The sequence below is a fragment of the Lissotriton vulgaris genome, chromosome 7 (assembly GCF_964263255.1).
Source record: "Lissotriton vulgaris chromosome 7, aLisVul1.2, whole genome shotgun sequence".
Classification (NCBI taxonomy): Eukaryota; Metazoa; Chordata; class Amphibia; order Caudata; family Salamandridae; genus Lissotriton; species Lissotriton vulgaris.
The window spans coordinates 1,719,047,213-1,719,068,444 of record NC_141695.1 but is presented as its reverse complement, the minus strand read 5'-3'; the positions used below and the strand labels follow the sequence as shown (position 1 = coordinate 1,719,068,444).

The following is a 21,232-nucleotide window of genomic DNA, read 5'->3' as shown; positions in this document are numbered from 1 at the left end:
TGGTCAAGAGTCCTTAAAGTGCATGCCACATCCCTATTATAACCTCCTCCCAGCTGCTTCCTGTGCTACCGCTGTATCCCTACTCCTCTATTTCCAGGAGCTCTCGCACTGGAGCGGAGTAGCGGTACCTTGCAACACTAGGAAGCTGCTCCAGTCTTCCCTCCACTCCCGGCTCTGGCCCGGCTTGTGGAATAAAGGTAACTCTATGGAGGGACCCGCATTGTCTCTAAGCCCGTCCTGCCTCGCCTGAAACTGCCTTCCCTGATGACCGACGCCAGACATCACTCTGCTGGTAGGCGGTCTGTATGGCCCAGCTTTCCCGTCAACAAGCTCCTCAGCTGCTGCAGATACATCAAGCGCCTTTTTTCTCCCAGCCGGCTAGGCAAAGACTGACACCTACGGAGCCTATCATCCCTGGAAGGGTCCACGACAGTCCTTGTCTAGGTGCCCCTTCAATGGCCGCAACCGCTTCCTCATCAGTCCTTCTCACTATACTTTTGGGGCAAACAGGCTAAAACGGTAGCCACCACACCACCCAAAAAAGTGCCTCTGAGGGTGTGCACACCACAGCACTCATCCTTGCTCAAAAATCCCTGGCTTAAGGTCTGCCTGCCCTGCCTCCTTTAAAACCAGCAGAGCGCAATAAAAAATGTTCTAGCGTACGCAGTAAGAATTTTCAATTCTATTAAGGACACGGAGGCGAGGATTATGCTTCTCTATCTTTACTGCATAAATTTGACAGGAGCCAATTACAGTTAAGAAAACTCAAAAAATACTCCAATCACCATAAAGCTAGCATTATAAGAGTCGACACCACCATTTTGGATACTCTTTCTTTGCCAAAATAATTGAACAACACTTTCAGACCACCAACCTTATTGTAGTGAATAAAGTCCTGTAAAAACATCAGGAGAGTTAACTAATCTCCCAGGTAAAAAAATCCAACTTTTACAGGATCTGTGGCAAACAGTTTGCCTCCAGAACGGGTAACATCACGCCGCGAAGGGGAGAACTCTGTTTCGGGTCACTGTTAACTGACCACTTCTTTCGCTAAACCCCGCCCCCTGCATCCTGCTAACAAATGGACACCACCTGCCTGAAGAGAACGGGAGGGGCGTGATAGGGCTACTGAATCGTCCACACACCCCAAATCCATGCTGTCATTTAAACAAATGGTTGCAGTGTACAACTGCTGCACCACCAGCATGTATCAAAATATTGACTCCTATGCCCCTGATTTTTGTAGGACTTACTGTATGTCTTTCTACCTTTTGCAGGCAAGAAACAAGTACATTAGCTGATAAAATTGTAAGGCAATATCTGTGTTTCACTGCATATTCTGTGGAAGGGTTTCCAGAACTTTCTTCAACTTGGCTGCATTTAGATTTAACCTAGTTTTCTGACTTATGAGCCCTGATATATTTAAGCAAGGGTTGCATTTTAGAATGTGTCATCTTTCCTACCCTCTTTCTATTCCTGTTGTCTTCCTCCTTCCTCCCCTCTATCCACTTGCTGTCCTTCTCAACCTCCTTTTTGTTGTTTCTTCTAGGATACCCCTGGTGAAACTGTGATTGGGGTAACGTGAACCCTCCCTCACGTTTTGTGCCATATTTGCCAATGACAGACTACATAGCAGCCCACCACACCTTACCAACTCCCAAATCACTGATTACAACATGGGACGTTTGCAGGAGCCTTAACGTGGTGAGGACAAGATGGCCGCCTTGGAGGCTGCAGACTGGCACCCAGCGGTGGTGGAAAAGGGCTTAAACCAGCCTGTGTTTCTTATTAAGAGGGCGAGGAGAGCACAACGCCTGGTGATGGATGAACCAGCTGCTGAAATGGGGGATTTCTTCAACGTGCGTGCAAATGGCGTCTTCCCAAGAGTCACCATAATAGTAGAAAGGGAGGAAGGACGACTACTTTGTTAGTCCATCTGCTCACATGCTAAAATGGACGCCACGCAGCAAACGTATGAACCACTTCCCACCAGTACTGTCTTCAAAGGATTGGACACCCCTCCATGCGCGCCTCTGAGTTAATGAGTGAAGTATCTGTTTACGGAGAGCTAATTATCTATGGCCTCTCCTGAAATGTTGCACCTTGTCTGGGATTCATGTATTGAAGAAAGGCTACCCTACCAGGGAAGATGGCGCCTGAGGCTCTGCAGGGACATGATCTCTGTGGTGGTGGGCCTCGTTGACCCCTGGGGAGTGGGTGATGGCAGGTCGCCTTGGGGGGAAGAGCTGGTTTTCAGTGCATGCCTTCAGCCATGAACTCTCTTAGAGTACTCCCTGTTTTTGTTTCACCAGTGCTGGTACCTCATTTCACCTCCACTTTGCTCCCTTCTCACTGTCTAATCCTCCTTTTATACTTTCCTCAATCTCTGTCTCTCTTCCTTGTGTCGCATCTTTCTCAGTGTTTAATGACTTTTCCAGTCCTCTTTATTTCTACCTTGCCTCCCTTTTAATTCTGTTTTATTTTATCTCTTCTGCCTACTTGCTGTCTTCCTTCTTCCTTGCTTTCTACTTTCTAGTTATTCAATCTTTGTCTCTCTTCTTTAATCCTACTTTTTCTCTTCTCTTTCCCTCTTGCTCTTTTTTCTTTAGTCAGTTACCTATTATTCAGTCTCTTTGACTGCCCTCTTTTCATTCTTTCCTCTTCCTCACATTCCCTCTCATTTCTCTTTCTGCTCATTAGATCTCATTGGCAGGGCCCTACATTTCTCTCTTCGCACTTCTTTCCCACACTCACTGCCACCTTTCCTTTCTCTTCCATGTTTCCCGTCTGTCTTTTATTTATTCCACCTCATTGTACCCTCATTCTTCATTCTTTTCTCTTCCCCAAATTCCCACTCACTCTTCTTTCTGGTATTTCAATCTTCTCTCTGTCAGATTTTCTCTGGATCGTGTTGTCTTCCTCCCCTCTTCTTCGCTGGCTCTTTGTCTCACTCTTGTGTTGTCTTCCTCCATCTTCTGGCCTGGCTCATCTTCTTCATCTCATCTGGCCTGGTTCACCGTGTCTGGTTTGTGTTTTCTTCCTCTCCTCTTCTCTCTAGCCTCTTCTCCTCTCTATTGTGTCATCTTCCCCGCCTCTTCTTGGATGACTAATTGTCTCTCTCTTGTATCATCTTCTGGCCTGGCTCTTCTCGAGCTTGTGTTGTCTTTGTGTTGTCTTCCTCTCCTCTTGTCAGCTCACTCTTCTTCTTCTCTCTCTTTTGTGTTGTCTTCCTCTCCTTCACTCTTCTCATCTGTCTCGTCTTCATTCTCTGTTAAGTGGTCTTTCTCCACTCTTCTCACCAGGTTGGTCTTCTCTGGATTGGGCCGCCTTCTTTCCCTTTTCTCAACTGCCTCTTCTGATCTGACATGTGTCTTCTTCTCCTCTTCTTGCCTGGTTCGTCTTCCCTGGATTGTGCCGTCTTCCTCCACTCTTCTCACCTGGCTCGTCTTCCCTCTCTGACTCTTTTGTGTCGCTTCCTCTCCTCTTCTCACCTGGTTCGTTTTCTCTGGATTGTACCAAATTCCTTCCCTCTTCTCGCCTGGCTCTTCTTTTCTGCCTTGTGTCTTCTTCCTCTCCTCTTCTTGCCTGGCTTGTCTTGTCTGGAAAATGTGGCCTTCCCTCCCCCTTCTCTCTTGGCTCTTCTTCTTGGGCTTGTGTCGTCTTACTTCTCTCTTCTCTCCTGGCTCGTCTTTGTTCTCTGTTGTGTTATCTTCCCCCACTCTTCTCATCGGGTTTGTCTTCTCTGGTTTGTACCGTATTCCTTCCCTCTTCTTGCCTGGCTCATCTTCTCTGGATTGGACCGTATTCCTTCCCTCCTCTCACCTGGCTCATCTTCTCTGCCTGGCGTTTTCTTCCTCTTCTCTTCTTGCCTGGGTCGTCTTCTCTGGATTGAACTGTATTCCTTCCCTCTACCCACCTGATTCCTCTTCTCTGCCTTGTGTCTTCTTCTTCTTATCATCTCGCCTGCCTCCTCTTCTCTGGATTGTGCCGCCTTCCTTCCCTCTTCTCACCTGGCTCTTTTTCTCTGCCTTGTGTCTACTTCCTCTCCTCTTCTGGCTTGGCTCGTCTTCTCTGGCTTGTGTTGTCTTCCTTCCCTAGTCTCACTAGGCTCGTCTTCACAGCATTGCTTAATTTGAGCTGGTGGCTACTGGTGTGCAGCACCGGCACTCTTTTCTACCCACCATTAGGTGAAATCTCGAATAAAACATAACGTTTTAAAGTTTCAAAGGCTGCTGATGTCTGCTCCTAGGGTCATGCATGGAAGTTGTCATATAGGTGCCAACACACCATTGACACATCACCAGTGCTGAAGTTCAGCTAGTAAAGGAAAAAGCTTCTTGTTTTTAAAAAGAAGTCTTAAGACTTCCTCCAAACCTGATTCCCAGATCCCACTGCATCTCCCACTGCCATCACAGGTTGCTCAAAGCAAAAACTAGCTGGTCAGAGGCACTATTTGGATATTTGGCTCCTTTGGGGCGGGTTTAGCCATTTCAGTTTGTTTGCAGCGAACGGGGCAGTGATGAGTGGCTAGGCTGCGATGCTGGGGGCATATGCGTGGAGCAGTATGGTTCCAACTTTCTCCACTGCGTTGCCTGCTGCCTATCACAGGCATCCCATCATGCAATACCTTGAAGAGTAACCAGGATCAGACTGGAACAAAAAACAGGCACCAAAATAAAAGTGGCCACCATTAGTGAATGAGATGGCTAAAAAAGTGACCAAAATTTGCAAATCAGGGCAATTTTTGAACTTCTGAAGACACTCAATATTAGTGTTTTGCCAAGTGTGGGAGACTGCATGCATATGTGCTTGCTGCAGGCAGTGTTTGTGGTAATATGAGGAAAACCAACAGTAGAAAACCAGTCTAGCAGACCAATAACCAGGCCGACAAACAGACCAAAACGTGCCCACACACTGACTTGTGAGATCAGCGCATCTTGCACTATAGGCCAGTCCAATGCTGAGACTAACCTCTCGATGCTGGACGATACATGCCGCAGACTGGCTATGGCAATCACTTGCTTGTTTCCTGAGCCAGTTACTCACCACTGAGGTTAGTCTGGGTGGAGGGCGGGCTGCATGCATGCTGGCTGAGTGCTTAATTTGTAAAAAGCTTGCACCACCCATTGCCCCTGCCTGCGTTGGCAATAGCAACTACTAACCATGACACTTCTACAAAGGGGACAATTTGGAATATTCCAGGTCATCCAAAGCTATAAGAATGACTTGAGTGGCTGGTATTAGTCATTTTTAATGTAGAAATAATTATTAAACAGCTGTTGTTGTGCTCATTTCAAAATTAGACAGACAGCAACACCGTATGGTGGGATACCATAAGTACTGTTATTGACAGTTAAGTGCCAGTGATGAGAACTGGACACCACCAGCTCAAATTAATCACTGGGCTGCCTGGAGGCCCAAGATGGGTGTGATAGGGCTTCCTTTTTCCACCCTAAATGCACTGCTCTGAAGGTAGAAGTGGGCCACGCCAAAGGTCAAAATGAAACCACACTTGTAGAAAAAGTGGGTGGCGGCCTGGTAAGCAACACTTTGGGTACCTCCACTTATTTTTTTTTTAATTTTTTACAAATTGTGGTGCCTTCCCACTCTCTTCTCACCTGGCTTTTCTTTGGCTTGTGACGTCTTCCTCCCCTCTTCTTGCTTGGTTCATCTTCTCTGGCTTGTGTACTCATCCATCACTCATTATACTCATCTATCTCATCTTCTCTCTAGCTTGTGTTTTCTTCCTCCCCTCTTCGTGCCTGCCTCGTCTTCTCTCTGTCTTTTGTCACATTCCTCTGCTCTTCTGGTCTGGCTTGTCTTCTCCATCAGTTGTGTCATCTTCCTCCTCTCTTCACGCCTACCTCATCTTCTCCTTCACTTGTGTTGTCTTCCTCCCTTCTTCTCACCTGCATCTTCTCTCTTTTTTGTGTCCTTTCCACTTTTTGCCTGGCTATTCTTCTCACTCCTTTGTCATCTCCCTAGCCTCTTCTCACCTTACTCTTCTCTCTCTTGCAACATTTTCCTTCCCTCTTTTCCCCTGTCTCTTTGTATCTCTCTCCCTCTTGTGTCGTCTTCCTCTTCTCACCTGACTCTTCTTCCATCATTGTGTCTTCTTTGTTTTTTCTTCTCACCTGGCTCTTCACTCTCTCTCTTGCGTTGTCTTCCTCCTCTCTTCTTGCCTGGACCTTCTTCTCTCTCTTGCGTCGTCTTCCTGCTCTCTTCTCACCTGGCTCTTCTCTCTCTCTCTTGCGTTGTCTTCCTCCTCTCTTCTTGCCTGGACCTTCTTCTCTCTCTTGTGTCGTCTTCCTCCCTTTTTGTTATCTGGCTCTTATTCTCTCTTTTGTGTGGTTTTCCTCCCTTCTTCTTGCCTGGCTCTTAATAATAATAATAATAATAAACCATTTTAAAAGCGCCTGGCTACACAGAAAACAGTGTGTCCCCGCGCTGAATACTGCTAATTCACAAGAGGCAGATGGAAAAAGCCAAGAGAGGTAAGAAGGGCAAGAAGGTTACACAAGAGGGAACAGAAGCGTTTTAAGCTTTCCACGGAACCTAATTTCAGAGGGTTCCATTCGGAGATCAAGCGGAAGTTCATTCCAATGTTTGGGAGCCAAGTATCTGAAAGAACAGCCACCCATCCTGGCTGTGGTGATTCAAGGGGGTTTAAACAGCATCGCACCGGACGATCTCAAATTCTGGATGGGGCGGTGCATGGTAAGAAGATTTCTCAAATAATCTGGGCCTTTGCCCTGGGCAATTCGATGCGCGAAACAAAGGGCTTTAAATGTAATCCGCTCCTTGACAGGGAGCCAATGGAGTTTGGCTAAGGCCGTCTTCCCAGATGCTCTGCGAGGAAGTTTGAGCACAAGGCGAGCAGCAGCGTTCTGAACGCACTGCAGTTGGTGAAGGCCTTTTTTACTCAAACCTAAGAGAAGAGCATTCCCATAATCAAGATGGGGGTCACCAAAGCATGAACAATGGTCTTTCTGGCATCAATAGGGAGGAGATCTAAAACCTTACGGAGAATTTTCTCTCTTGTGTCGGCTTCCTCCCCTCTTCTCATCTGGCTCTTCTTCTCTCTCTGGCATCGTTTTCCTCTCCTCTTCTCTCCTCTTCTCTCTCTTGCCTGGTTTTCCTCTCCTCTTCTCTCCTCTTCTCTCTCTGGCATAGTTTTCCTCTCCTCTTCTCTCCTCTTCTCTCTCTGGCATCGTTTTCCTCTCCTCTTCTCTCCTCTTCTCTCTCTTGCATGGTTTTCCTCCCCTCTTCTCTCCTCTTCTCTCTCTGGCATCGTTTTCCTCCCCTCTTCTCTCCTCTTCTCTCTCTGGCATCGTTTTCCTCTCCTCTTCTCTCCTCTTCTCTCTCTGGCATCGTTTTCCTCTCCTCTTCTCTCCTCTTCTCTCTCTTGCATCGTTTTCCTCTCCTCTTCTCTTCTCTTCTCTCTCTTGCATGGTTTTCCTCCCCTCTTCTCTCCTCTTTTCTCTCTTGCATGGTTTTCCTTTCCTCTTCTCTCCTCTTCTCTCTCTGGCATCGTTTTCCTCTCCTCTTCTCTCCTCTTCTCTCCTCTTGTCTCTCTTGCATGGTTTTCCTCCCCTCTTCTGGCCTGGCCATCTCTTGCCCTCCTTGTCTCTCGCCCTCCCTGCTGTCCACGGTGCTCCTTGTCAAGGGCCGCCTCTGCCTCGCCCTGTGTTTTCCTCCCTGGGCTCTGCACCTCGGTGCTCACTCTGATGTCTCTCTCTGTCACTCGCAGGAACGAGGGATGCTTCAGTGGGAACTCCACTTTCAGCGGAAATTGCCAAATTCATCTCAGACGTCACTAAGGAGGCCGAGCCTATCTCTTCAGTTCTGCTCTCTGTCCTTGCGACCCTCACCCTGCCTCTCCACTGCTGTCTCGCCTTTGTTTCCTTCACTCTTTTACTCGCTTCCTCTCCTCTCCCTTCGAGTTACCTGTTTCCCACCTCTCTCTTCTCCTCTCTTTTCTCTCGCTTGCTCTGTCTGCCTCTCATTACCTCTGTATCTCCCCCTCCTTCTTGTTTCTACCTCCCTGTCTTCCTTTCTCTTATTTCTTTTAAGTTTCTTCTCCCTCTCTTCAAACTCCTTTCTTGCACATATTTGCTCCTGGTCTTTCTACCTTGTTCTTTCCCTCCTTATCATCTCGCCCTCCCTTCCCACTTCCCTTCTACTTATGCTTTTCCTCCCATCTACAATTGCTTTCCTGTCTTTTCATCCTTTTCCTTCTCCCTTCGTTTCGCTTCTTGTCTATGTGCCTTCTATAACTCTCCAAAAGTCTCCTTATTGGACCTTTTCCCACTCTGGCCCTTTCTACAGCTCACCCTTTTCTTCCTCTCTCGCTCGTCCTTGTTCAGTGTCCTTCCTCTCTCTTACTCTCCCCTTTTCCTTCTTTCTACACGTGACATCATGGACTCTGATATATTTTTGTAGAGCACACTGTTAATGTGAAATGCAGTATTTAACATCTTGTGAACTGTGAGATGAAACATTTATACAAAGTTAATTAAAAAATGATTGTTAAAAAGTGAAATCAGGAGTTCATCTGCCTTTTGTTATGATGTCGAGCCAAGCTATGTTGTTATGTTATTTAACTTGTCTTTATTTGTATAACACTTTCCTACAATTTGTTTAGTTCCATAGCACAGTCTTAGGTTAAGATGTGAAACACAGATTCCTGTAGTGGATGCCTTAGTCCATTACGCTACCAGATCTTACTTGGCGTTAGCCCCTGGGCAGAAAGGGGAAGTTGTGAAACCCTTATGTTATGCTATGTTATGTTATGCTATGTCATGTTACGTTATTTTATGTTATTTATACAGCTCGCATATCACCCTAGATGAGAGGGTATCTGGGCAACCCAGAAGGGTGGTGCAGCCCTGTCTGAAGCCTGTTGGAAGAACCAGATTTTCAGTTTCTTGCTGAATTCTTAGATGTACCTGTAAATAGGGAGGTCATTCCAGGCTTCTAGGGGCCAGGTAGGAAAAGGTGTGGCCCCCAGCTCTGGATCAGCGAATGCGGGGGGACGTGGGCGAGGAGGAGGCTGGCCGAGCAAAGTTGTCCAGTGGAACTGTATGCAACTGTTGAGGTACGCTGGGACTTGATTGTGTAGTGTTTTGTAGGTGTGCATGAGAAGCTCGGAGAGGGCGTGTGTGTGGTATGGAGCCGGTGGAGGTTCTTGAGGTGTTTGGATATGTGAGTGATTAGAGGTAGTTTGAGAGTGAGTCTGGCTGCGGTGTGCTGTATGACTTGGAGTCTTGCTGAATTGAGAGGTGATGCGGACGTAGCGGGCATTGGCAGCCCAGTCTGCTGGTGATCAGGGCTTGAGTGGCGGTTCTTCGGGTGTCCAGTGGGAACTCTTTGAAGACTTTATTGGTGAGCTGAAGGGTATGGTAGAAGAGGGATGTGCTTCTGCTGCCTTTGATATGGTCTCCCATGACATACTTTGTCTCAGACACTCAGTTGGGATTCATTATCGATCACTGAAGTAAGATTCATCTTATCTGATTAATTTCTCCCAGTCGGTGGAGTTGAAGTCTTACTACTCAACACCCAAGCCTTTAGTTTGTGGAGTTCCTCAAGGTTCCTCATTGAGCTCCATTGTTTGATGTCAACGTGGCCCCATTAGCTCATCTCATTCTCAGTTATGGTTTTTTGTGATGTCCTATGTAGATGACATGCAGAGTGACATCTCGTCCGCAGGTAGGTCCATTTCCTTCTCTGAGAACTTAAATTTCTGAGCGTTGGTTGTCGCCTCCTGGATGAAAATTCACTTCTTCAAACTCCATGGCAACAAAACAGAGGCACTTTTATTTCGAGGGACCTATTTGATCTTGTGTCGCATCTGGTGGCCTTCCACAGAAAAGGACATACTGCTGCTGGTTCTCGTAAAGTGCTCTGATACCCTAATGGGTCAAGTTTGCGCTCTATAAAACTCAAAATAAATAAATAAATTCATACAACCGAGGAGTCATTTATAACCGGATTTACCGGGTAGCATTTTGCACAGAATTCACAATTCTGTGGGATTTAATGCACACATATACCACCCGCTCAGAACTCCGGACCTAGATGGCTATTTAACGAAAACCATATTGATGCCGCTTTTATAACTGAAACATGGTTTAGACAATATTTTTATCCTGGTGGTATTTTGTCCAATCCGCCTATGTATGGAAACCTCAGCCTTAGCCGTCCACTTGCAAATGGTGGCAGCCTTGTTGTTATCTACAGCACTTCATCTGATGGTATTGAACTCTTCATTCCCATGTCCCTGAGGCCAGGCTCCTCTATATCACAATAATTGTCTTGCCAACAGGCACAATAAAACCTTTATTAGTCTATCGACGCCCCTCATGCGGCAGCGGTTTTACACCGGATCTTCTGGGATAGATTTTTCCTTTTTGTATTCAAGCTAACAATTTTACAATGCAAGGTGAGTTCAGTCTTCTTGTAAACAAACCATTTGATGCAGATGCTCCAACGTCAATATATATGAGTATATTATAAGTAAGGCTCCCATTTTTTCATTTTTATTGATTATGGACAGAAAATAAATGCATTTCCTGTCTGTGGGTATTTTTAAAAGTGGTGCTTCTCGTAAGAGACGCACTATTCTGTTTTTCATGAATGCCAGGGAACAGCTGAGCAGATTGACAGCATGAAGAGTTAAAAACAGGATGAAATGTCCTTAAATGCAGGTATTAACGTATATTTGAAGTATAACTCTGTGAGTGTAGTGTTTTGTTACATGTGGCTGCCTACTTTGCTAAAGCGTGACAGGCTTCCATGTATGAGTGCACGACCAAAAGTTTAATACATGTGGAAATATACAATTTTATGGCTCCAATTATCCTCAAAACACAAAATAAATATGGATAAATACCAATAAGATGGCCCAAAAATAAATACGGATAAATACAGACGGAAAATGTTGAAAAAATAAGTACCATAAACCCGGGAGCCCTAAATATAAGCCCTATAGATATAAAAGGCATTACCCTTGAATTTCTCTTTGCCCCACAGTACTCTGTCTGTAGCTTACTGCCCCTTCCCCCGGCATTGACAGATCACTTAGCAATGTCCTTCTCTCTCCCCATAGTGGAGCTTGATATACAATATTTTGTCATGTCACATCCTCAACCAGCCAGAATTTGTCCCAGAGACTTGGTAGGAAAAGATGCCCCTTCACTCTTACCAGCTCCATCTCTTTGCTCCTCAGATCTTGATGTCAATGCCATGGGCTTCACCGCTCCTTACTCATCAATCTCTGTGAAATGTGTTACTCCTTGCCGCATCCACTCCTTGTTCCCTTGGTTCTCACCCTCCTTCAATGAACTCAAATGCCAGTGCAAATGCCCAGCATATAAATGGTGGTTGTATCTAGCCAATGACAAGCTCCTTTATCAGAATGCTGTGTATGAATACATAAGGCTTATTTACAATACCAGAATTACATTTAATGGCAATCACATTCACTTAGCCTCCAACAAAACCAACAAAGTGTTCTATATTTTTAATAGTCTCTTTTGCCTTGAAGTCTGCAAAACTACTCATACATCCTCTCAATCCCTCTGCAATATACTTTCTAATTTTCTTAGGACAAAATCATGGATACCCTGCAGACTTTCAGCTCCCTTGCAGTGGCTTCCAACACTCCTGATGTGGCCATTTCCACCACTAATATAACTCTTATCTGTTTTATACTGATGGAAGAAAATCTGGAACACACCAAAATAAAGTCACTCTTTGGTGGTTGATTGTAGTAGGTAATATCGAATCCTGAATATTGACGGGACAGAATATCATTGCAACAATGTAGAGGAACAAAATATTGAAAGTCAGTTGCACAGAGGGAGATAAGGATTTACTATTCTTAACTCCACTTCTACGTTCCTTGAAGATATATACATCACTAAGGCATTTATGTGTGAACTTTGGCATAGAAGCAGCCGGAGCCGGTAGTGGGTGTACCTGCAGGGCAGTGATGTGGGGAGGGGGAGGGGGAGGGTGGGGGTAGTTATGAATGGATTACGGACTTTAAAAGGTAAGTAAACATATAAATAAATACAACGAATTTCGTTGTGTGCACTGCATCACCAAATGCGATGAAGTGCGCGCAACGAAATTCGTTTTATTTATTTATATGTTTACTTACCTTTTAAAGTCCGTAATCCATACAGCACTACCCCCCACCCTGCCCCTCCCCCTCCCCACGTCACCGCCTTGCAGGTACACCTTTCAATATTTTACCCCTCATTATTGTTGTAACGATATTCGGTCCAGTCAATACTTGGGACTCAAAATTCCCAGTCTACACCCTACTGGTTCACAGTTAGATCCTTATATGGCCATATAGCTCAGATTATGGGCTCCTCGAGCCATTCTTCAGCGCAGTACTTTACAATTTTTCCTTTTTAAAAAGCCTGGCACCTAAAAGATACAGGCAAACACCTATTGTACCATTGCTTAAACCCCACTGCTGATCTAATGACTATAACCAACTATAGACCTATTTCTTTACTCCCAGCTTCTACAGAAATGATTGCATCTTGTGTTAATCTGTAGCTACCTGCACTTTTAGGCCTTAATTAGAAGTTTGCTTGTAAATCAACTGCAGTTAAATCACACCAGATTACCGGCTGGTAAAATAGTCCTTGCATTCAGAAAAGTGCAGAATTACAGATATTTTTGGGGTCTTATGGAAATGATTTGGCTGTGTACAATATAATTGCACCTGGTTTCACCTGGTGCAATTTTTCCGCATATGATTTTTACAGCAGGTAACTGGATCAGAAAAAGTTGCATGTGTGGAAAACTGCAGCAGCAAATATCAACAAAAACGAAATTTGTAATTTGAAAGGACCAAAGCTGTGCCCCACCACCACCAGCTAGATGCCTGAAAGGTCAACCATTTTTAATACCATGTTTGGTGATGGACAGTTGCATTTCAAAAAGGATTCTTAAGATCACCTACTAGTACACAAATGGGTCCACCTCCTAGCACTTTACTTTCAGCAGTCATTCCCCTTCACCTTCTAGCCCGTGGTTGAAGTGGGCGATATTGGACCTTGCCCCTTTTGCATGGTCACCCGAGGGTTTTTTGCCTTCCTTTGCTGCACCCAGTTTTGTTAGGCGTTTTGGATTCTGTGCACTTTACTCTTGCTAACCAGTGCTAATGTGTTTGTGTTCTCACCTTAAAGCATGGTAACATTGGACTACACCTAATTGGTACCTTTAATGTATTTGTAAATTGCTAGTATATGGTACTGTATATACCCAGGGCCTTAAAATGAAATGCTACTAGTGGTCTGCAGCACTCATTGTGCCACCTCCTAAAGTAGGGTTTTAAAAACATGTCTCATGCCTGCCGCTGCAGCTTGTAGTGCAGATAGAAACTGCCATTTCGACCTGGAAAAACGGACCTTTTGCCAGGCCTAGGCCTTCCTTTCGTAATACGTAGTCACCCTAAAGGCAGAGTGCATTGTATTTTAAAGGTAGGACATGTGTACTTAAGTTTTACATATCTTGGCAGTGAAAAACCCCTAAAGTCGTTTTCCTCTGTTGTAATTTATATCTATCCCATTGACTAACATTTGGTTACCTTATTACATTTGGTAAGTGCTGACTTCAGAGTGGGAACAGATAGATATATACTTATTAAACTCAAATGAATTGTAATTTAAAATCCTCTTGAATGGTTAAGTCACATTTTAAGTTACAAGTCTGAAAATGTCATTTTCAGAAAGTTGGCATTTTCTTTTCCCAACCAACTGTGCCTTTCTTCTAGTGTCCTGGGTCACATGACTGTGAATGGTTCTGCTCTTGGGGTTTGTGTATTGTTTCCAGACAATGGGACATAGGGAGCTTATGTGTAGTCAGGAATTGGTGGGGTGGGCAGTACCCAGTCTCACTTATACTTCAAAGGCTTTACCTACAGCACACACAAAGGACCCTAACACCCGGCCTGCTCTTTTTTGTAACCCCAGACAGTTTGAAGCCTGGCCCAGAGGAAGGGGAAGAACTGACAAGAACTCGTTTTTCTCGTAGGTCAGGGAATTCCTCCACATGAAGACTGACAGCAGGTATAAAATGAGGACTTTCAGAACCACTCAAAGGAAAACCCCTGGACCTGTGGAAGATTCAGAAGGACTGCCCTGCTGCCAGAGGGCCGCCCTGCAGCTTTAAGGGCTGCCTTGCTATCTGAAGAAGAAAGTTTGCACCTACTGGCCTTCCTCCCAGGCTACCCAGTCTGACTCCTAGGGTCCGTTGGTCAATCTTTGTGAGCTACAGAAACACAACAAGCTTCCAGAGGCTACCCTGCAACTGTCCGGCTGACAAGATGCAAATGGGCCGTCCCAGACCTGCCTTAGCCCTGTTGTTGGACTCTGCTGGAGTATTTCCTTAATACCCATGATGCACCACCACGGGTCATGAAGCCTTTGCTGGCATGAAGTGGAAGCTCCGTCAAGCAGAAAAGGTAAACAGCCTGAAGTTTGGGTTCCTTGCGACCATGAACGGGTCCATACACTGCAAAACTGTGCCACCCGAGATGACCGCCAATGCGAAGCTCTGGTTAGACCTGCTCTTCAGGCTAACAGTGACTGTTCGCGATGACTGGTAGTGCAAGAACTGCACTTAGTGCTATAGCAACAACCACCTTTAGAGATCACCAATGCGAAGCTCCAGTGATGGCTGCATCTTCATTCTATTTCACCAACCGTGCGCAATTATCGACCTGCTCTTCTCGCCAAAAGCCACTTCCTCCAACGTGAACGGAAATCTTTGCGCCTGACTTCAGAAGTTAGCTCTTCAGCGGACCTACCTGAGCCCTTTATCCGACCAGCGTGCAATCGCAGTCCGCCTAAACTTGTGCCTGGCAGAGTGGGCTAAAGAACGGTGATGGATTAAACCCAGATCTGTTGACTGGGTGTGAGTATTTGATTGGTTCAGATGCTCCGTCCATCACCACCCCCTTTTGTACCACTTTGTTTGGCATAAGTTGGCAGGGTATGCTCAGACGTGAGTCCCTTGCTCACTTTGCCACTGGATTCAAGCAAGCCGGGCTGAAGACGGCTGACATGCCAGAAACCAGTCCTCGGAAGCTTGTTTCCGGTCCAGGGAAGGCATGGCTTTGCAGTTCGGGCTGGACTGTTCCCATGAGGCACAGGGTCAGACTGATTTGCATATGGCCATGTCTGAACTGGGGTGGCAGAGTGTGCTAAAGAACGGTGATGGATTAAACCCAGATCTGTTGACTGGGTGTGAGTGTTTGATTGGTTCAGATGCTCCGTCCATCACCACCCCCTTTTGTACCGCTTTGTTCGCCATAAGTTGGCAGGGTATGCTCAGACGGGAGTCCCTTGCTCACTTTGCCACTGGATTCAAGCAAGCCGGGCTGAATACGGCTGAAATGCCAGAAACCGGTCCTCGGAAGCTTGTTTCCGGTCTAGGGAAGGCATGACTTGGCAGTTCGGACTGGACTGTTCCAATGAGGCACAGGGTCAGACTGATTTGCATATGGCCATGTCTGAACTGGGGTGGCAGAGTGCGCTAAAGAACGGTGATGGAATAAACCCAGATCTGTTGACTGGGTGTGAGTGTTTGATTGGTTCAGATGCTCCGTCCATCACCACCCCCTTTTGTACCGCTTTGTTCACCATAAATTGGCAGGGTATGCTCAGACGTGAGTCCCTTGCTCACTTTGCCACTGGATTCAAGCAAGCCGGGCTGAAGATGGCTGAAATGCCAGAAACCGGTCCTCGGAAGCTTGTTTCCGGTCCAGGGAAGGCATGGCTTGGCAGTTCGGGCTGGACTGTTCCCATGAGGCAAAGGGTCAGACTGATTTCCATATGGCCATGTCTGAACTGGGGTGGCAGAGTGGGCTAAAGAACGGTGAAGGATTAAACCCAGATCTGTTGATTGGGTGTGAGTGTTTGATTGGTTCAGATGCTCCGTCCATCACCACCCCCTTTTGTACCGCTTTCCCCCGCAACAGCACAACCAATTCGGCACCAATGGCACTTAGTGCTTTTAGCCGCTATTTTCACACAAACCTTTTTAATTGAATGTCTCCAGTTCTACAGACTGGATTTTTTTCAGTTCTGTTATCATTTTATTGATGAAAAAATGTACTCTATCTACCTAAATAGGGGGCCAATTATGATGGCGGTGAATCTGCATCCTCCGGGCCGGCGGAAGCCACCGCCGGCCTGGAAGATGCTGATTCACCGCCTTGGTTTTTTACAACACCACCCACCACATTACGATGGCTTTGGGATTAGCGGCGGATGGCAAGTCCGTCCGCCGCTGATCCGTGGTGGTTGTACGCAGATATGGTGGCGGTGTCTGCAAGACACCGCCAGCCATATCACGATGCAGGCGGAAACATGCTTCTCCACAGCGGCTTTTCTGCCGTGGAAAAGCATGTGGTCTTTTGGTTTTGGGGGCCTGTTGCGAGCCCCCAGGGTGTTGGGGGGTGCACATGGAGGGTACCTATGGTACCCCCCTGCTTTGGCATGCGCAAGGTGGCAGGCACCACGCGGTGCCTGCCAAGTTGTGCATGCCAAACGTAAACATGCATATTTTACATTGCGGTGGTTGCTGCTTAAAGCAGCACCCGCCGCTATGTAAAATATACGGGATGTGACCGCCAGGGTGGTGGTCACATCCGAATTGCAACGGAGGGACCGCCGCTGCCCCTGCGGTCGGTCCCTCCACCTCGGGGGTGGCGGACGGACACAGGTCCGTCCGCCATCCTAATCGACACCTAGGTTTGGGAGTTTCCTTGTGTTGTGTTTTAACTTTTTTACTGTTAATGTGCTGCAGAAATGCTTTACACATTGCCTCTAATTCAGTGACTTTTGTGGTCATCCTTACAAGAATTGTTGTGTTGCCTGAGTTGGTCTTCCCACACTGTCATCCAATAACCCAATTTGTATTGGGAATGATAGTCCCAATCTCTTTTAATTTTACCATAACAGTTCCCACACTTTTTTTTATTAAAAAACAACCATTCCAGAACGGATAATGCTGACCAGCTGGAAGGAAAGGGAGGGGTTCATCAGTTCTCAGAAGCCAGGGAAGCAGGCAGTAGACGTCATTAGAAGAAACAAGCCTCCTCAACAGGGTGCCTGCTACCTGAAAGAAATGTAAATGGGTGCAATTAGTTAATCAGGAAAACTAACGGCTGCTCTGGAGAATGAATATGATTTAATTGATAGAGTCATTTTAGACTTCCTAGTGACAGAGAATTTTTTTTTTGAGAGGTAATGTAAGTGTGCTATCAGATGAGCTCATAAAACGGTTTGTGATAGGTAAGAACAGATTGCTTATTATTAAAATATGTATTTTTAACACACTTGTTTTACCTTAAACACTGAGGCCCAAATTTACTAACACTTTCCTCCGGGTTGGTGTTACATTTGTGGGGAAGTGTGGCTCAATGGTTAGAGCGGCAGACCCTGATGCTGAGGTCTAGCCCGGGATCAGGGTTCAATTTCCCCGCCTCGGCGGGTCTTGGGCTCAAAAATTCCACGGACCTGATAATTCTCGCCTCGGTGCCTATTCCAATCATGGAGTCCCACTCTGCAACTCTGGGCAATAGCTTGCTTAATCTCCACAACGGTCCCCACAACGCTAAGAATGCCTGGCCTCCACCTTGGGGGTGCCCAGGAGTGGACGCCTCACAGGGAAAGCCAGGATGGGTTCCACAGCGGTATTCGTACAACCCTTGCGGGTGAGTAGTGCGCTATACAAGTATCAATTTACATTTTTTTGCATTTACCTTTGTAACACAAATCCCATGAAAAGCCTTGGGCGATATTTACTTTCGAATGCAAATCAAAATTTGTATTGGAAAGTTGAAATTGCTAAAGGCGCTACTTTTCCTTAAGGGGCATTCCATTGGTAGTACCTAGGGGTTCGCATACAACCACCCATGGGTTTTCATGGGTTTTGACACAAATCTCTTATCTACTAACAACTGTGGTCGGGATTTGTGCCATAAACTTACACCTCATCATGGCAGCCGTAATGGAGGAGAAATATTTTTAGTTCTTCGTACTTTTCAAACTTTGCGTGTGTGCTGCATTGCACAGTTCGCATGCAGTGTTGAAGCCTAGTGTTTGGACTGTTAGGGTCACAGTCTAGTACAAAACCTATGCTTGATAGAACACAGACTCTTGCACTATGGCTCAAGGGTGTGTCCGTTGGCGCATGGCAGCTAAAATTGACCCAGCACTGGGAGAAAGAGAAAGAGCGCCATGTCCTAGTAGACACGGTGCTGTTTTTCACTCTCTCTTTGTTGTGAACGCCATGATTTCCAGATTGAGGGCGTGGTTAAGCCTTATAATATGGCCTTTCCAGGATGGTGGCCTGGCCATAGGATCTTATCTGTGGATCCCAACCCAAGATGGAGGAAGGTCTTTTTAGTAAGGTCTTTTTCTTCTGGTGTCACATCCCATAGAAATTCTAAATGAAGGGTGAGATGCAACACATTTGTTCCCTTATTTGTTGTTGTGTTCTCGTCCACTTTCTTCCATTTTTCTTTGCTTTTTGCTTCTTGCAGCTGGAATGTTCTACTGGGTTCTCCTTCTGGATCCAGCCTGGCTCTTTTCCCATTCCATTTTCTCATCAGGAGTTTGGTGCTTTGCTGTTCTCTTCATTTCTAATCTTCATCTTTTTTTAAGTTCAAGAAAGGGTTTATTGAAAAGAATAATACGATCATAAAAACAATACTTCGTATAAGCAGTTCTTTGTTAATACATAAATGCATGAAGGTATAATAAAGAGTAATAATGCTATATAATATCCACTAAAATGGTATAAGGATAATATATAAGATGATATGAGTACAGTCAAAGGTTCACAGGAATCGTAAATAACAATATATTGCGAAAATACACAATTTTTAAAAAGAAAACTAATCTTCATTTTTAATCAAGATTCATAAACTTGTACAGAGGTTTATGCCTTTGGGGTGGTTTCCCCATTTTTTAGAACCCTCCCAAGGAGGCACTTTACACCTTTCATGTGCATTATTCTTAGTATGTTGGCACATTGGTGTCTGGGAGGACTCACCCTTTATTCGAGAAATCAAGAAGGGATTTAACAGACCGCCCAAGCGCCCCGTCCTTGACAATTACAGAGTGAATTGTTAAATACTGATTTTCTGACATCAACTGCACATTTGTGTTTCACTGAATTGAAATAATATTGAACTATATTTTCGTCATAAAGTGAGACAATAAACATGGCATTTCAAAAAGGATCAACATGAGCTGTCAATAAGCATTTGAACATACGCTCTTCATTTCTATCAGAGGATAACTCAGTGAGCTGAACGTTGGATGCTGTAACAAAGCAGTGAGTGGAGCCCCAAGGATTTGAGTTCTGGCATGGCAGACTCATCCGTCCATCCTCCCAAATGTCAATAAGTTGAGAACCATGAGAGGGGAATCGTGACATAGAGCTACATAAACCAAGTTATTATTGTATGGTGAAAGGGCATATCAGCTCTCTTTAAGCATGCTTTGGTATATTAGGGGCATATGTATCAAGCCATTTTCCCGTTCGCAAATGGGCCGATTCTCAGAATTGGCCCGTTTGGGAACGGAGAAAAAGCCTTTTTGAGATGTATCATCCCAAAAGGGAATTGTAAATTCGAGAATCGCAAAATTTGCTATTCTCTATTTTGCGATTGCATTTAAGGAATCACAAATTACCACAAACTTCAAGTTGGTGGTAATTTGCAATTTCTTTGAAAAAATCACTTTTTTGCATTTTCAAACTGCCATGTAGCGCACATACATGCCCTATGGGCGTGTATGTGCGCCACTTGTGCACACATACATATTTCAGGGGTGCAATAGGGTGTCCTTTTGACACCCTGGCACCCTTGAAATTGCATTCTCAATTTGAGATTCTCTAATTGCGAATCACAAATTGAGAATGTCTTCCCATTCATTCCTATGGACCTCCTAGCCCATAGAAATGAATGGGAAGGAATTCCTTATTTGCGAATTTCAATTCGCGAATCCCAAATAAGGAATATGTAGGATTCACGAAATTTTTAGCAAATCCTACATACATGGCATGTTGCGATTCTATAATTGCAATTTGCTAAAAATCGCAATTTGAGAATCGCAAAAAATCATTTTTGATACGTATGGCCCTTAGTGCTTCAATACCAACATTTATTATGACCTTACAATGGCGCAGCCTTGCAAACACTTTTGAACTTGCGATTAAATAGTGATGTGGTCTCCAGTAAGGTAAGCAAAAGAATGCGTTTCCTTAGTGTAGGTTTCATCTGTAAGAAAGTAAATCATTAATTAGGGTGGATGGTAGTATGCCACAAGTAATAAAGTGACTAACTTGTTGGGGGCAAGCCAAAGTTTTCAATAGAGTAAACCTGAGTGTAACCTCTGATAGCTTTGGCACCGAGCCGATAGACTTAACCAAGTGAAAACGTGTAAAACATTAAGACGAACCAAAACTGTTGAAAGTCAAAAACACAACACAATAGAAATCCCACACCAATTAAAAAAAATAGAAGAAAATTGAATAAGCAAAATGACACCAAAATGACAAACAACTAACAAGAGGAACTGTAGATAATATTTTTTTAAGATTTAAGAGAAAAAGTACCAAGAAAAAGTATAGTGGCAATCAGAAACACTGTTCGCAGGTGACTGGGACCTCGGCGCGATGTCATGCTGACTGTGATGGAGCGTGGGCCTTATATGCCAAGCAGGTTTGTCGTGGCAGAGTCTATAAACCAGCAATAAAATGTTGCAAGAAATAGGGACGTTTTTTTTTACAGTGTTTATGAAAAAAAGAATGCATTTGTTAGGAATAGTGGGGCATATTAGCAAGGGCAATATCGCCGCTAAAGCAGGACTTTTTCCAGCGAAAGCGGTGATATTTTTATCGCCCTATAGCAAGCTGTCGATACCAGCAGTTAGCGACAGCTTGTAGGCGATAGCTACAGGTTTGGATCCCTCTTTGCATGTCAGCGATATTTATCGCTAATGACATGCAAAGTGGGCGTACTTAACCTGTTAGCGACTGAAAGCAGTCGCTAACAGAGCTATCGCCTATTAGCAAGGCAGGCGAAGTGATAAAAAAACTTGCGCTAAGCGTGATTATCGCCAAAACCTAACGCCTGCTCAGACCACTTCTTAACCTGTATATCCAATGGGAGGTGGATATTCAGGTTAAG

General features: G+C 45.1%; 1 protein-coding gene across 1 annotated transcript in view; it reads left to right on the top strand.

The window, feature by feature from the left end:
* PIANP (PILR alpha associated neural protein) overlaps positions 1–3,827 on the top strand; it is a 182,556-nt gene extending 178,729 nt beyond the window's left edge. The window contains exon 6 of the mRNA XM_086932914.1: positions 1,550–3,827. Within this exon, the coding sequence (XP_086789040.1) occupies positions 1,550–1,571 (22 nt within the window). The 3' untranslated portion in view covers positions 1,572–3,827. The remainder of the gene's footprint in view (positions 1–1,549) is intronic.
* Positions 3,828–21,232: the final 17,405 nt, after the last annotated feature.